Source organism: Ostrea edulis, chromosome 3 (assembly GCF_947568905.1).
Source record: "Ostrea edulis chromosome 3, xbOstEdul1.1, whole genome shotgun sequence".
NCBI lineage: Eukaryota > Metazoa > Mollusca > Bivalvia > Ostreida > Ostreidae > Ostrea > Ostrea edulis.
Genome location: NC_079166.1, coordinates 55,448,124 through 55,465,623, shown reverse-complemented (window position 1 = coordinate 55,465,623; position 17,500 = coordinate 55,448,124). Strand labels below are relative to the sequence as shown.

At 37.0% G+C, this 17,500-nt stretch overlaps 1 protein-coding gene across 6 annotated transcripts in view; it reads left to right on the top strand.

Annotated features, from left to right (window-relative positions):
• Positions 1–17,500, top strand: part of LOC125675154 (E3 ubiquitin-protein ligase rnf213-alpha-like) — a 140,527-nt gene that overhangs the window by 59,386 nt on the left and 63,641 nt on the right. For all 6 annotated transcript variants that reach the window (XR_008800997.1, XR_008800998.1, XM_056158179.1 and 3 more), the window contains exons 26-41: positions 146–314; positions 551–693; positions 1,194–1,391; positions 1,541–1,663; positions 2,171–2,291; positions 4,418–4,659; positions 4,957–5,039; positions 5,280–5,413; positions 5,548–5,640; positions 8,621–8,797; positions 8,876–9,036; positions 9,664–9,886; positions 10,247–10,417; positions 10,745–10,807; positions 13,156–13,265; positions 13,459–13,593. Coding sequence is in view for 4 of the 6 variants with exons in the window: in XM_056158179.1 (XP_056014154.1) it covers positions 146–314; positions 551–693; positions 1,194–1,391; positions 1,541–1,663; positions 2,171–2,291; positions 4,418–4,659; positions 4,957–5,039; positions 5,280–5,413; positions 5,548–5,640; positions 8,621–8,797; positions 8,876–9,036; positions 9,664–9,886; positions 10,247–10,417; positions 10,745–10,807; positions 13,156–13,265; positions 13,459–13,593 (2,346 nt within the window). In the remaining 2 variants the exon portion in view is untranslated. The remainder of the gene's footprint in view (positions 1–145; positions 315–550; positions 694–1,193; positions 1,392–1,540; positions 1,664–2,170; positions 2,292–4,417; positions 4,660–4,956; positions 5,040–5,279; positions 5,414–5,547; positions 5,641–8,620; positions 8,798–8,875; positions 9,037–9,663; positions 9,887–10,246; positions 10,418–10,744; positions 10,808–13,155; positions 13,266–13,458; positions 13,594–17,500) is intronic.

Below are 17,500 nucleotides of genomic sequence, written 5' to 3'. Positions count from 1 at the left end.
TAACTGCCCCCCACCATACACTATTCAAACAAATTTTTATTTTATAAACAGTGGGGTTCTTTATAAGGATCTGCATGAATGATCAGATTTAAAGTATTGCAGATTGATGAAGATCAGAATATTTTGTATTTGAACTCTTGAACAGACACTGTGGTATCAAGGACCCCTCCTGGGCAGAACTCCGACATTTTGTGTGGTTTCTGAACACACAGCTGGTGGACTTTGAGAACTCAGCCTTTGTCAGTCTGGCAGCAGCAGAGGACCTGCCAGGATTTTCTCAGTTTGTCTTAAGATTTCTGATCCAGATGTCCCGGGTACGAAATTTTTCTAAATGTTGAGAATGGAGGTTATATTTAATCTTTAATGATTTTATACCTTCATCAATAGTGGATGAAAGTACTGACTCTAGAACAGATGTTAAGCTCAGTGATGGAAAAGTTGCTAGCTATTTGAAATATTTTAAAACTTGGGTTAAATCAGCTAGTATTCAGATTTGCCATTTAGCAAGGTGAGCTGATATTATAATTTTCATTGGACTGAATTTATGCAGGACTTTGCGACACGTTCTCTGGACATGAGTGAGGAGTCTCCCATACAGATGTTACAGAGGATGGACATTGAGGAGGAGGAGGAGGAGGGGAATGATGAAGAGGTCCTCCGTCAGTTCCAGCTCAGGAGGACCTGGGAGAGCAGGTAAACTTTATCTTTCATTAACAGGCTAGACTGTTGTAGGAATTTACACATCATTATTATATAACTCCTTGTCATAAGATTATGTACTTGCCTATTGTTAGGCTTTTTTAAGGTCATTGATGAGGGACTTTTTGTTCTCTGTTGGTCTGTTTGAAATGAGAGGTCAAGGTCAAAGGTATATGACAGAAAAAGGTCAAAGGTAAAAATTTTCATAGTTGGACTGGTGGTGTTGGGGCATAATGTTTCACATATGTATCTTGTTAATTCACAGTGATATAATTTTGTGGTAATTTTCTGTAAATTTATATTAGTACTCTGTAAGATTTTGGTGAATGAAGTTTGATATGCTTGAATGATATATAATGTATTGTACATAGCCAGTGGTATAGAATTTGCTTACGTTGGTGTAGATGCTTTTAGCTCTTGAATTTCATTTAATGAGAACACTACAATATCTAAATATCTGTTCTAAATGATATGATGTTTTGTTCTTTTATCAGTCCCCATCCCTACCTGTTCTTTAACCCTGACCACCATTCCATGACGTTCCTGGGGTTTAACATTGAGAGACAATCCGGTAACCTGATTGATGTACAGACCAGAAGAGTGTTAGAAACAGGGATAATGCAGAGAAACCTGCAGGACGCCCTCATCAGGAACAGGGTCCCCATAAACGAAAACTTTGACAGCTTGCCAAGGTAATCTATCTCATTTTCTATCTATTTGAAATGAACTTTGAATAAATAAAAAAAAAGAAAGAATATTATGGCTAGATCTTAATAAATTTGCATCTGGAAAATCTTATATGAAATTTTTATGCAATGTCAGATATTTCATCATGTTTCAGAGATCAGAAGTTGTTTAAGTTGTGCAGTGTAATGGGGTTGGAAGACGTATTTGACCCTGACCCGACCTATGAACTCACCACAGACAATGTCAAAAAGATACTGGCAATCTACATGCGCTTCAGGTATCCTCCATTTCTCGTGGCTGTAGAGGAAATTAATTTTCTATTGTTATGAATGATGCACTGGTTGTACAAGTTTTTATTTCCCATAATTAGATTCAGGGGCATATAGTTTTGACCTTTTTGTCTGTTTTTTCTGCAAAAGCTTTTAACCTTCGCCATAACTTTTGAATGCTTAGTGGTAGGGCTTTCATGAATGTACAATGTATTCCTTGGAATAATACCTTTCTTCTGATACCAGAAATTTTGACCTCATGACCTATTTTTGAAAAACTTTAGCCTTGTCCATAACTTTAGAATGCTTAATACTAGGTCTTTCATATTTCACATGTATATTTCTTGTTTCAGAAACATATCTTGTTAAATTAACTTTAAGATTCTAGAATTTACTAGTTACCTATATTTAAAAGAAAAATAACATTAGGTAGTGAAAGCTTGTGTGATCTGAAAGCAACATACAGATAGCTTGGGGGGAATCTGTAAAACAGAGTTATTTTTCTTACATTGCAGATGTGACATTCCAGTGATTATAATGGGGGAGACAGGCTGTGGGAAGACCCGCCTCATCAAATTCATGTGTCAACTTCAGTGTCCTATTGGAGTGGAAGTGCAGAACATGATTCTGATGAAGGTAGGTTGCTGTTAGACTCTACACTCTAGGGCAGGTGTGATGATTCAGGATTCTCAATCTTCGTGATAAAATCACTATCAGAGCTTATTGCAGCTTTCTGATCACATTTTGTCCGTCGTCCGTCTGTAAACTATTCACATTTTCGACTTCTTCTCCAGAACCACTGGGCCAATTTCAACCAAACTTGGCCAAAAGCATCCTTGGGTGAAGGGCTTTCAAGTTTGTTCAAATGAAGGGCCATGTCCCTTTCAAAAGGGAGATAATCACAAAAATGCAAAAATAGGGTGGGGTCATTTAAAAATCTTCTACTCAAGAACCACTGGGCCAGAAAAGCTGAAATTTATCTGAAAGCTTCCTGACATATTGCAGATTTAAGTTTGTTCAAATCATGGCCCCCGGGGGTAGAATGGGGCCACAAGGGGGGATCAAAGTTTTACATACAAATATATAGGGAGAATCTTTCAAAATCTTCTTCTCAAGAACCACTAAGCCAGAAAAGCTGAGATTTACATGAAAGCTTCATGACATAATGCAGATTCAAGTTTGTTCGAATCATGGGTCTCCGGGGGTTGGATGGGGCCACAATAGGGGATCAAAGTTTTACATACAAATATATAGGAAAAATGTTTAAAAATCTTCTTCTCAAAAACCATTGAGCCAGAAAAGCTGATTTTTACATGAAAACTTTCTGACATAGTGCAGATTCAAGTTTGTTCAAATCATGGCCCCCGGGGGTAGGATGGGGCCACAAGGGGGGATCAAAGTTTTACATACAAATATATAGTTAAAATCTTCTCAATAACCACTGAGTCAGAAAAGCTGATATTTACAAGAAAACTTTCTGACATAGTGCAGATTCAAGTTTGTTCAAATCATGGCCCCCGGGGTGTAGGATGGGGCCACAAGTGGGGGGGGGGGGGGTCAAAGTTTTACATACAAATTGAGGGAAAATCTTTAAAAATCTTCTTCTTAAGAACCATTGGGCCAAAGAAGTTGACATTTACATGAAAGCTTTCTGACGTAGTGCAGATTCAAGTTTGCAAAAATCGTGGCTTCCATGGGTAGTTGGGGCCATAATAGGTTCTAAGGTTTTACATGCAAATATATATGGAAAATCTTCAGATATGGGCCAAGGTGACTCAGGTGAGCAATGTGGCCCATGGGCCTCTTGTTATTCCTCAAGGCCAAAAATTAGGACATATTGATTTTATTGTCTCTTTAACTAACACTAACAGTAAAAACACACACTTATAACGACCACACTTGTAATATTTATTCCCCTATGAGAAGGAAATAACGAGAATTTATTGGATATAACAAAATTTGGCCACAAGGAACTGTTTTTTTGCTGGTCCTGGAGGTTCACTATAACCGTGTTTTACTGTATACTGAAGTTTGGATATAATTAACTGTTTTTCGCTGGTCCTGAAGGTTCATTATAACCATGTTTTACAGTATAATGAAGTTTGGATATAATGAACTGTTTTTAGCTGGTACTGAAGGTTCATTATAACCATGTTTTACTGTATGCTCATTATTTTCAGAGTTTCAGATCTAGAAAGTCAAGTTCAAAGCTATCTGACTTATAAAGGTCATGGTCATTTATCAAGGTCATGGTAATAGACAATACAATTGAAAATGTTCACACTGCAAGGGTTTCTATCACTATTGTAGAAGTCTCCCATGGAAATCAGGAGGGTTGGAAAGCATGAATCATTTCTTATGCATACTCTAATTTTAGGGACATGGAGTTATTTCTTGTACATACTCTGTTTTAGGTACATGGAGTTATTTCTTGTACATACTCTGTTTTAGGTACATGGAGGTATTTCTTGTACATACTCTGTTTTAGGTACATGGAGGTATTTCTTGTACTCTGTTTTAGTTACATGGAGGTATTTCTTGTACATACTCTGTTTTAGGTACATGGAGGTATTTCTTGTACTCTGTTTTTGAGGTACATGGAGTTATTTCTTGTACATACTCTGTTTGAGGTACATGGAGGTATTTCTTGTACTCTGATTAAGGTACATGGAGGTATTTCTTGTACTCTGATTGAGGTACATGGAGGTATTTCTTGTACTCTGATTGAGGTACATGGAGGTATTTCTTGTACTCTGTTTTAGGTACATGGAGGAACTCGTCGCTGTGATATAAAAAAGAAAGTAGAGGAGGCAGAAAGAGTAGCCCAGGAGAACACTGCTAATTATGGACAGAGACTGTACACTGTGCTGTTCTTTGATGAAGCTAACACCACAGAGGCTATAGGACTGATTAAGGAGATCATGTGTGACCGATCAATGGAGGGGGAACCACTGAGACTGTGTCAGACTCTCAAAATCGTAGCCGCCTGTAATCCGTACAGGAAGTACGTATCTTATGTCTTAGTTCAGTGGAATGTGTCTAATTGTGGTACATGCTTCCTTCTTCCAAGCATGTCAACTTTTTAGAATGTGCAGTGATTTCACAATTTAATGTATAGAAATGCTTCTAAGTTGATGCACATTGAAAATGACATCATATCTCGTAAATTTATATGTAGTCATAAAGAAAAAAGAATAGAAGATGCCAGATGTTTGTGGTCACTGTGACAGTGGTGAGCACTATGGCCCATGGCCCTCTATTTGTGTTGCAGCTTTACTCTTTGTCCTATTTAACATTGCAGGCATTCAGAGGACTTGATTAAAAGACTAGAGCAGGCTGGACTAGGTTATCATGTGGAAGCTGATAAAACCTGTGACAGAATGGGTGAGTCACTCTGATGGTCGACTGTCTGTATGTAGGGATGTTGCAAATGTCAATTTATTATGGTAGAATCGTTTAATAAACTGAATTCTGAGAGACACGTAATTTGATCCATCACATAGTGACTTATTTTAAGACTCCTTAAAAAAGGTTTTATTAACTTTAGGGAAAGTTTGGTAACAATACTGTGTAGATTGTCATATGTTCTATCAGTACATCATTGGCTACTTTTCATTCTTTCAGGTCGAGTTCCCATGAGGAGACTTGTGTATAGAGTCCAGCCCCTCCCCCAAAGCATGCTCCCCCTGGTCTGGGACTTTGGACAGCTGGACACTAATGTAGAGGAAATGTACATCAAACAGATGGTTCTCAGATATGTAAGAAGATGTATAAGTGTGCATAATGTGCATAGTGGATTTCTGCTGGACTTAAATAGGACTGTAGATTAGAGTGATGTGTTGTAGAAAATGTTCTGCCAGTTGTTGAATCGGGTTGTACTGTATCTTTCTAGATTCGAGGAGGAAAACTGCCAAATGAACCAAACTTAGAAACAACAGTCAGCCACATTCTCACAGCTGCTCAGGAATTTATGAGAAGACAACAGGTAAGAAAACACAGGGCCAGCTCTGTTCATATAAAAGACAGGGACCAGCACTGTTCATATAAAAGACAGGGGCCAGCACTATTCATTTAAAAGACAGGGGCCAGTACTATTCATATAAAAGACGGGAGTCAGCAGTATTCATTATAAAGACGGAGGCCAGCACTGTTCATATTTTAGAATCACCAATTGGTCAGCCAAATTAACAGCTCTGAGTCATCTATGTAGAATGTAGGCTGTCCTGATTTTTTTTACCTGCAAAAATTTCAGAGTGTTTACACAACATGGGGATCGTAAAACAAATTGAGAGATGTATGAAAGTAACAGGCTTGTCTGACAATGTCAGAATATTTATACTCCTTGCAAATGAACTTTGGGGGAGGGATATATTGGTTTCAATCTGTCCTTCAGCAGGGGCATTTTGTGTGGAAATTTTCTCAGAGACTGTTCATTTGATTTTTACTTAATTTTGTAGAAATGCACTTCTATATTTAAACCTGTGCACCTGGTATTTTCAGATTGATTCATGTAAATTTTTAAAAAGTTGTGATCCTTTGTAGTTATTTTTTTTATTGATATTTCTGTATATTCTGCCAGTACCCATCCCCAGACAACTTTTGTGTTGTATTTGTATTGTATTGTATTGTTGTATTTGTGTTGTATTGTTGTATTTGTATTGTATTGTTGTATTGTATTGCTGTATTGGTATTGTATTGTTGTATTTGTGTTGTATTGGTATTGTATTGTTGTATTTGTGTTGTGTTGTATTGTTGTATTTGTATTGTATTGTTGTATTTGTGTTGTATTGTATTATTGTATTGTATTGTTGTATTTGTGTTTTATTGTTGTATTTGTATTGTATTGTTGTATTTGTGTTGTATTGGTATTGTATTGTTGTATTTGTGTTGTATTGTTGTATTTGTGTTGTATTGGTGTTGTATTGGTATTGTATTGTTGTATTTGTGTTGTATTGTATTGTTGTATTTGTGTTGTATTGTATTGTTGTATTGGTATTGTATTATTGTATTTGTGTTGTATTGTATTGTTGTATTTGTATTGTATTGTTGTATTTGTATTGTATTGTTGTATTTGTGTTGTATTGGTATTGTATTGTTGTATATGTGTTGTATTGGTATTGTATTGTTGTATTTGTATTGTATTGTTGTATTTGTGTTGTATTGTATTGTTGTATTTGTGTTGTATTGTATTGTTGTATTTGTATTGTATTGTTGTATTTGTATTGTATTGTTGTATTGGTGTTGTATTGGTATTGTATTGTTGTATTTGTGTTGTATTGTTGTATTTGTGTTGTATTGGTATTGTATTGTTGTATTTGTGTTGTATTGGTATTGTATTGTATTTGTATTGTATTGTTGTATTTGTGTTGTATTGTATTGTTGTGTTTGTGTTGTATTGTATTGTTGTGTTTGTGTTGTATTTGTGTTGTATTTGTATTGTATTGTTGTATATGTGTTGTATTGTATTGTTGTATTTGTGTTGTATTGTATTGTTGTATTTGTGTTGTATTGTATTGTTGTATTTGGTGTTGTATTGGTTTCATGTTTGTCTTTTCTTCCATCTGGCATTGGGACAATTAATTGGTTTCACTTCATAAAGTTGGTTCAAGTTAGTGACAAAAAAGTTCTACTGTGTTGCTCAGATTTGCATTTCCCCATTTTTCCACCATGGAAATTAAAGTCAAGGTCAAAGGAATTGATGTAATCAGATGAAGAATGTCAAAACTGATGTCTTTCTAGTCTTCAGCTGTACATTATTATAACCCCCGCAACAAGTTGGGGGGGGGGGGGGGGTATACTGGAATCGGGTTGTCCGTCCGTCTGTCCGTCCGTCTGTAGACGCAATGGTTTCCGGGCTCTAAAGCGTTATCCTTTCCACCTACAGTCACCATATCATACATATGGACTACCCATGGAATGAAGATGTTCCCTATCGATTTTGCGGTCCAAAGGTCAAGCGCACTGGACATTGAAGTAGCAATATGGTTTCCGGGCTCTAAAGCGTTATCCTTTCCACCTACAGTCACCATATCATACATATGGACTACCCATGGAATGAAGATGTTCCCTATCAATTTTGGGGTCAAAAGGTCAAAGGTCACGCGCACTGGACATCGAAGTAGCAATATGGTTTCCATTTAAATTCTTTAATGGCTTTTTTCATCACATGGAGATGCTGTGTTCCTAGATACCTTTTGGATCATAATACTGAAGTTTTACCTATTACCAACACCCTTTGGGAGATTGGGGTAAGCGGGGGGTATTCTTAGTGAGCATTGCTCACAGTACCTCTTGTTTTGAATCTGCCCCAATACATGTATGTGTGAGCTCTACAGTGGGTAATATTCCTGTTACAACATGTTTAGTTATAAAGGTGTTGATTCTGTTTCTACAGGATGAGTGTAGGTAGATTTGTGTGCCCTTGGAACATGGTGTGAGTCCTTGAGCTGCTGATTTGATTTTGTTTTCTGTGTTTACAGGACGAGTGTAGCTTTGTCAGTCTTCAGGGTGTAGAATGAGTCCTATAGGTGCTGATTTGATTTTGTTTTCTGTTTTTACAGGACGAGTGTAGCTTTGTCAGTCTTCGGGATGTGGAGCGAGTCCTATAGGTGCTGATTTGATTTTGTTTTCTGTGTTTACAGGATGAGTGTAGCTTTGTCAGTCTTGGGGATGTGGAGCAAGTCCTATAGGTGCTGATTTGATTTTGTTTTCTGTTTTTACAGGATGAGTGCAGCTTTGTCAGTCTTTGGGATGTGGAACGAGTCCTTGAGGTGCTGATTTGATTTTGTTTTCTGTTTTTACAGGATGAGTGTAGCTTTGTCAGTCTTCGGGATGTGGAGCGAGTCCTATAGATGCCGATTTGATTTTGTTTTCTGTGTTTACAGGACGAGTGTAGCTTTGTCAGTCTTCGGAATGTAGAGCGAGTCCTTGAGGTGCTGATTTGATTTTGTTGTCTGTGTTTACAGGACGAGTGTAGCTTTGTCAGTCTTCGGGATGTGGAGCGAGTCCTAGAGGTGATGAGCTGGTTCTATACACAGAGTCAGGGAGGTCTGTTTGATCTGATGGAGGAGGAAGAGGAGACAGATTCTGATGAGGAGTTGGAACTAGAGGACATGGAGGAAGAGGTTGTGCGACAACATCAGGTAGGTGGAATACCGCCTGATCTCGATAGAATGTCACATTTGTTAAGATTTTTCTTAACTCATTTTTAATCTGCATAGGCTGTGAGTGATTTAACAAAGGCCCTTGTCCTCGCCCTGGGAGTCTGCTACCACGCCTGTTTGAAAAAACGAGAAGAATTCCGAGAGGAGATGGTCAGACAGTTTAGGCCTCCTTGTGTTTTACCAAAAGGAGCAGATCAGATGTTAAACATCATTACAAGGTAGGATCAGATGTTAAACATCATTACAAGGTAGGATCAGATGTTAAACATCATTACAAGTTAGGATCAGATGTTAACATCATTACAAGGTAGGATCAGATGTTAAACATCATTACAAGGTAGGATCAGATGTTAACATCATCACAAGGTAGAATCAGATGTTAAACATCATTACAAGGTAGGATCAGATGTTAAACATCATTACAAGGTAGGATCAGATGTTAACATCATCACAAGGTAGGATCAGATGTTAAACATCATTACAAGGTAGGGTCAGATGTTAAACATCATCACAAGGTAGGATCAGATGTTAAACATCATTACAAGGTAGGGTCAGATGTTAAACATCATTACAAGGTAGGATCAGATGTTAAACATCATTACAAGGTAGGATCAGATGTTAAACATCATTACAAGGTAGGATCAGATGTTAACATCATCACAAGGTAGGGTCAGATGTTAAACATCATTACAAGGTAGGATCAGATGTTAAACATCATTACAAGGTATGGACGACTTCAAATTCCCAACATTTGCAGTGTGTATAGTCTTCTCTCTCTTTTGTCTTTGGGATAAACAACCTCTGAGTCAGTCAGTGTTATTTTGTATGTGTATTTGTTTCCACAGTTGCCAGAATGTCTTCCTTGAGATTGATAACATTGGAGCCAACATTGCGAAGAACCAGGCTCTGAGGGAGAACGTGTTTATGATGGTGATCTGTATAGAACTGCGAATTCCCCTCTTTCTGGTGGGTAAACCGGGCAGCTCCAAGTCCCTGGCAAAAACCATTGTAGCCGACGCCATGCAGGGCAATGCTGCACACACAGAAATCTACAGGAACTACAAACAGGTAATATTAGAGTCGTGAGACATTTTTGCAATAACTTTACGAGATTATGAAGATAAAGTTTCCTTCCAGAAGTATTTTGTGTAGCATATTTTTATGAATTAAAAAACAGTTGCTGATGAAAATTTCTTCTTGCATGTAATAGGGGATGAGTACCACTGTCCCAAACAAAAGTATACCATGAGGCATACATGTAAATCAGTATTGCTTGTTGTATAAAGATAAAGTCTCGTAAAAATTTCTGGATCTGTGATACAATACAAATGTATAGGTTCATGTTATGGGGGTCTGCTCTGTTTATGATGTCCACAGCAATATAAATTGTACAGCTCGATACATGTAACCTGTAATGCCTTTCTGCAGGTCCAGATGGTGTCTTTCCAATGCAGTCCATTGTCCGTCCCAGAGGGCATTATGGGAACGTTCCGTCAGTGTGCTATGTACCAAAAGGACAAAGATCTCAACCGATTTGTGTCTGTCGTAGTTCTGGATGAAGTGGGATTAGCTGAGGATTCTCCAAGGATGCCCCTGAAGGTCTATCATACAAAGAAATATCTTCAGATCAGGGATTTTGAAATAGTTTGAATGAGATACTGTGTACTCATTTTAATGGGATTCATATTTTTATGCCTTTAGCAGTGAAGTAAAGAGAACAAATTTATGGTTATGTGAAAATCTGTTTATCCATTCTCGTACATAGAAAAATCCTCATTATACAGGCCTGTAATGCTAAATAGTGCATCAGCTCCGAGTGCTACAATCGTTAGATAATTATTAGATATACCAAAATAACTTGCAGTATTGAAAATTGACAATGCTTGTTGTTATAATTTCAAAAGAGACTTGTTGGTTTATTTATAGACTTTGCACCCTCTACTAGAGGACGGTTGTCAAGGAGATGAAAAGCCAGAGGAGCATAAGAAGGTACGCATTCTCTTTATGTGTTTAGCTCACCAGAAGTGAAAACTCCTGGGAGCTTTTCTGAATAGAATCTGTCCATTGTCTGTTTCAATGTCTGCACTTTTAACAATTTTGACTTCTTATACAGAGCCATTTTCAACCAGTCTCAGTTGTTGTAGGGGATTCAGGTTTGTTCAATTGAAGTAGTATCTTCCTTTCCAAAGGGTGAATGTGGGGAAACAGTGAAAATAAGGGGGGGGGGATCTTCAGAATTTCTAAAATTACTTGAACAGAAAGGTTGTTCTGAAGATTTAAATTCATTCAAACCATGATAGAGACATCTCCTCTGTTGCCTAGGTGAGGTTGCAAATCGGGAATATTTCTCTCCAGATCCAAAAGGGGACAATTTGTCATCTCTATCAATTTACATGCAAGCATCCTCATATACACTGAGTGGCCAAAAGTATTGCAACAAACATGGCCGACGTCATTGCTTGATCAGTAGAGTAGGCATATTTCGAAACCAATTATAACAATAAATAATTATTGTACTTACTTTTGTTTGTTACTATTTAGTGGCATAACCTTTCTGTATTATCACTTGGCGTAATCTTGTCGGAATTGATGCATACAGGCTTCGTATATATACTTGAGATAGGCCATTCCATATCCTGGTCACTGTAGCAATTAAGTCTTGTTTACTTTTGATCTGATCTATCTCTTGATTGAGTTTAATTTTAATGCAACGCCAGACATTTTCTATAATGTTCAGATCTGGGGATTGTGCGGGCCAAGTAAATTTCTGAATTCCATTTTCCTGTTTCCGTGCAGATGTCTGTCTTGACGAATGGGGGGTAGCATTGTCATCTTGGAATATAAAAGGTCTATTTCCAAAAACTTTTGCAACTACTGGCCAAAGATGAGTATCAAGTAATTCTATATACTTGAGTGAGTTCAAATTACCATCAACAGGCACGATTATACCAATTCCATCGTAAGTAATACATCCCCAAAACATGCAACTTACTTTGACTGGCGATTTACGCTGATTCAGGCAGTATGGTTTCCACTTTTCCGAGGCCTTTCTCCATAAACTAACAGAGTTATTCTGTCCAATTACCACCTGTGTTTCATCAGAAAATATAACTTTCTGCCACTGTTCATTTGTCCAGTGTCTCTTATTTCTACACCACAAAATTCGTCGTTGTCGATTCACTTTACTGATGGTCAGAGTCTTCTGAATTTTCCCCCTTCTATAGCCTTCCTGTTTTAATCTACGGCAAACAGTTCTATTTGATACTTTTACAGACACTGTGTTGTTAAAAGATGTTGTAATATCACGTAAAGATTGTCTCCTATTCGTTTTTACCAGTCTGAAAATTTTACGATCGCCCCTGTCATCAGTCAGTCTTGGCCTGCCACTTCTCCGGTTGTTTTCTACACTTCCCGATTCGTTAAATTTCTTTAAAATTCTCCCAACAGTACTTCGATGTATTCCTATTGTTTCGCTGATTTTGTTGTTATTCAATCCCCTTAAGTTTAAATCTACGATTAATTCTTTAACATCTGATGACAACTCTTGTTTTTTCTTTGACATTATTTACATTCGTTACAATACCGGAAATCGTCTGCTGTTCCGTAATTATTCACGGTTCCCCTCAACGATCATACCCACGTAAATGTTTATCCAGGATTTTATGTTCCAACACGTTATCTATCCTAATAAAAATAGATTATAAATACCGAGACGACGTTTACGGCGACGACGTCGGCCATGTTTGTTGCAATACTTTTGGCCACTCAGTGTAGATTAGATACAAGCGTGTACTGCAGTTCATACAATGACCCACAAGACAACAACAGGCCCCATTATTTTAAGGGTTTAAAGTTTTACAAGGGAGTATAGGGTATATATTAGGGAAGATCTTTAAAAGAAAGCCACATTATACCCAGTAAAGATTCATATTTGTGCTCTCTGTTGTCTGGGTTGGGCCAGCTAGGTGATAAAGACTTAGAAGATTTACACAGGAATTTATAGGAAAATTCTTTAAAAACTTCTCGACAAGAATTACAGGGGGTACAAATTGATATGATGTGTATGCAATCAATCTTATGTAGTATAAATGTTTCTATACACCATGACCTTTGGAATCTGCAAGGCCCCTAAAGGGGTTAGGTCGTTTTACAAAGTAATAGAGAGAAAAAAATCAGTAAAAAGATCCACAAATAAACATGAAGTAGATAGGGAATAGGCAGGGTCAGTGACATTTTTCAGGTACAGAAGTGTACTTAATAGCATTAAAATGAGTAAAGAATTGTGACCTACACAATCCCACTCCCATGTCATTTAACATTCATGTTGTGATTTTCAGGTAGCATTCATTGGAATATCTAATTGGGCTTTAGATCCAGCCAAGATGAATCGAGGAATCCTTGTGCAGAGAGAGGTTCCTGACCGTGAGGAACTTGAAGAAAGTGCAGAGTAATTTAATCATATCTCAATTCACATTCTAGTGATATTTCATAGATTCATAGATTTTGCTTGAAATTCAACTGTCATAGCCCATAAAATCTATAAAAGTGATTTCTGATGATTTATATTAAAGTCACAATAATTTTAAAAGTTACATGTATAAGGTATATTAACAGTCAATTGATAACATTTAACATTGTAGAGGAATATGCTCTGGAAACAAGAGAATAAAGAAAATGATAAAGCCTCTAATAAAACCTCTAGCAGAGTCCTACCTACAAGTGTTTGATTCTGTTATTGCCAAGCGGGAGTTCTTTGGACTGAGAGATTTTTACAGGTAAAACTGAACCGACCTCAACGAGAATCAGATTTAAAACTTTAGCACACCTGAGCAGGTGTTCAAAATTAACTCTTTATTATAGAGATTTTGTAAACTAACCCCACCCCACCCCCCCATCAATGTGTATTTTATGTCAAGTTTACTACTACTGAATGATCACACCATTTGAGAAGAAAAGAAAATGATGAAATAGTGAAGAAAGCTGGGGGTATTAGTCCTCTACAGTAGTGGAACTAAAGATGTCCATTAGTCTCAAAGTGGGGCACTGTTACGGCACGTTTGGTCGTTTTGGCACGTTTGGTCGCCGACAACCATTCGTGCCACATGTTTGGTCGCCGGCGACCATTCGTGCCGCACATATTGTCGCCGGGCGACCAAACGTGCCGTGAGGTTGGACACGATTGGTCGCCAATTTTAGGCCATACCCGAGCACGAATGGTCGCCACCCGAGCCCAACTCCAAAACCCCAACTTTGCTTTTCTCCTCCTCCAGCACCTATTCCCCTTCCTTCTCGTTCCTCCTCCACCTTCTCCTCCAAATCCTTCATCAATTTATTCCGGTTTGATCAAACCGAACGAGTCTTTTGAATTGGCAGGTAATAGCTATTAGGGGGATATGGCACTTTCTAATAGCCTTCAATTAACAATCTTATTCCGATTCGAAACAGCTCTTCAAACCTTCCACACGTTTTAAGTGTGCAGAGAATAGGCCTAATCTTGCATTTCATAAATGTGGCATAAAAGGGTAGGCCTACAAGAGGGGAGAGTGCACGAAACATGACATTGATATACTATAGTACCCACAAAACAGTACTCTTTCTTCCACGCCAAATTCAATAACATGCAGAGAGAAAGACAACTGTGTTTCTACTAAATACATTGAAAATTAATGGCTCTATTTTGAGAGAGCCAATTTCATGTATGAAAAATGCTTCATGCCTATGAAGTTGCAAATTTATAGATTTGCTTACTCCACCTGTTCAATTTGATGCGTACTTTGTAAAAGTAGCTATTTTGTACCTTTTACTCCATGCTTATCGCTAGTACAGTAGTTGGCTTAAATTCTTTTTTTTTTTACTTTGTTCATCATGATAGTACTGATGGATTTCTTTTTTACATTAAGTTAACATGGTAAGTGGTAAAGTGCTATTCATGAATATCATGTTCACTAAAATTAAAACTGTGCACGCAGTGTTGTTTATACCGAATCTAAAGATTTCTTTTTCTTATCAAACCATGACAAATGGTAGTATTTGCTTCGTATTTCATTCTGTGTGCTCATATATATTTGTATGCGTGTTTGCGCACTCATACTTGTCAGGATGTATGTCACGCCATATTTATATTCGCTCCTTTATAAATGTATCTTATACAATCTATGAGATACCTTCTATTTTGAATAAGATATCTAATAAATTTCATAAAATGTCTCATATAATTTACTGTTGATAATATATCTCATAAAATATATAAGATATTTTTAAACTATATAAGATATCACATATTCAATGTACTTTATAAGATATCTTGTATATTAAACAAAATATCTTATAAAGTTTATGAGATATCTTAGAAAAGATAGATTGAAGATATCTTATAAAATCTTTGTAAGTTATCTTATAAAACATATAAGATATTCCATATGTTTTATTAGAAAATATCTCATAAATGATTTTTATAAGATATTTCATCAACTTTATGAGATATCTTATAAAACATACGGGATATCAAATGTGTTTTATAAGATATCTTATACATGTTGTAAAAGTAAATTCATATTGTTTTGGGTCAGAATTACCCATCAGCAGATTTACTAACAAAGGCAGTCAATTATATTATTAATTGCTATTATTGGAAGAAAATTCTAATAATAACAAAGTACTAACTTACAATAGGTGACCAATAAACAATGTCCGTGCCAAGTTGAATCTGTATACAAAACAAATCACAAATCGGCTGTTAATTTCCAACGAAATTCCTAAATCCTAGTCCCAGTTATAGAATAATCCAGAATGCCTAAAGTGCTTGTCTAACCAGAGCTTATTATCGGCTAAATTCACATTGTATTCATAATCAGAATGAATTTTCTGGTACATTCTTGTAAGACACAGTTCATCATCTTTCTACTACGTGATAAACATCGAACTCTAGAACAATCTAGGTCACAGATGTCACTCAAGTGCAAGTATTACACAAAAATATGATACTTAATATAGTTTAAAAGATATCATATAAGAAATCATTTATGATTGATTGATTGTATCTTGCTTAAAGTCTCGCTCGAGAATTTTTCACTCATATGGAGACGTCACCAAGACCGGTGAAGGGCTTCAAATTTAGGCCTATGCTCGGCGCTTACGGCCATTGAGCGGTGAGGGTTCTTTAGCGTGCCACACCTACTGTGACATGGGTCATCCGTTTTTAAGGTCATCTCCGAGGACCCGTGACATTCACACCTGATGCCGAGCGTTTGTCGATGGAACTGTCACTACCTGTTTCAGCACTTAGGTCTGTCGCGGACGGGATTCGAACCCCGGCCTTCCGCATGCAGAGCGAACGCTCTAACCTCTTGGTCACCGCGACGGTAGAAATCATTTATGAGATATCTTATAAAAATATAAGATATCTTCTAAAATTTAAGAAATATCTTATAAAACATATAAGATATCTTACATGTTTTACAAGATATCTTATAAAATATATGAAATATATTATAAAATGTCTTTTATAACATACCGTATAAAAGTTATATAATATCTTATAAGAGTTAATGAGATATCTTAAATCAAAAAACGTTAATAAGACATCTTATAAAGTTTATGAAATATATACTATATACAGTGTAAGATATCTCGTATAAAAAAACATATCAAGATATTTTATGTCTTTTATAAGATGTCTTATAAGATTTATGAGATATCATTGAAGAGGAATAAATGTAAAAACGGCGTGCCATAAGGATGGTATGTAAGAGTATTGTGTTGCTAAAATGTTGCAACTCGTGTGTTTGCGAAATAAATTCCCATCAATTCCATCCAGAAATGCCCAACTTTTTTGTTTGTTGGCTTTGTATCGTATTTGACTTGTGTGTACGTATGTGCGTGTGTAATGCAAAACAAACTTTATTACACATGAATGCACACATATGTACGCATGCACACGCTCATATATACACACATGCACGTATACGCACAGGCATGTACACATACACGCGCGCGCGCACACACACACACACACGCCGTCACTCAAATACACACAGACACGCACGAACGAACACATACACACACCCTTTTTGCAAAACAAAAGCAAAGTTGGGGGTTTGGGACGGGGCTTCGATGGCGACCATTCGTGCTTGGGTATGGCCTAAAATTGACGACCATTTGTGTCCACCCTCTTGGCACATTCGGTCGCTGGGCGACGATATGTGCGGCATGTTTAGTCGCTGGCGACGAAACATGCCGCACGAATGGTCATCGGCGACCAAACGTGCCACACGTATCGTCGCCGGGCAACCAAACGTGCCGTAACAGGGCACACTTTGGTTTTCACATTTTTATAATGCCTTTAATCCCTTTATGACTGAAGATTCAGGAGCTTATATTCATTTTTGTATCCCTTTAACTTTGATTATACATGTAGCTTATAAATTATACAAATAGAGGTGTCATACTCTGTGAACTTATACATGTAGTTCAAACTCATTGTCCTCTGACTTCACCCATTAAAGTCAAGGTCAAGTTGTTTATCAAAAGCTTATCTTGTTGTGCTATGCTTTAAAGTGTTGACAAACATGATAAGATTTAGACATTTAAAGCATCTTCTTTGACCCTAGTTTCCTTTGCACAGAATATGTTTCCTGTACTATTCATGAAGCTATTGAGCTCTGTAATAAAGATATCAGGATT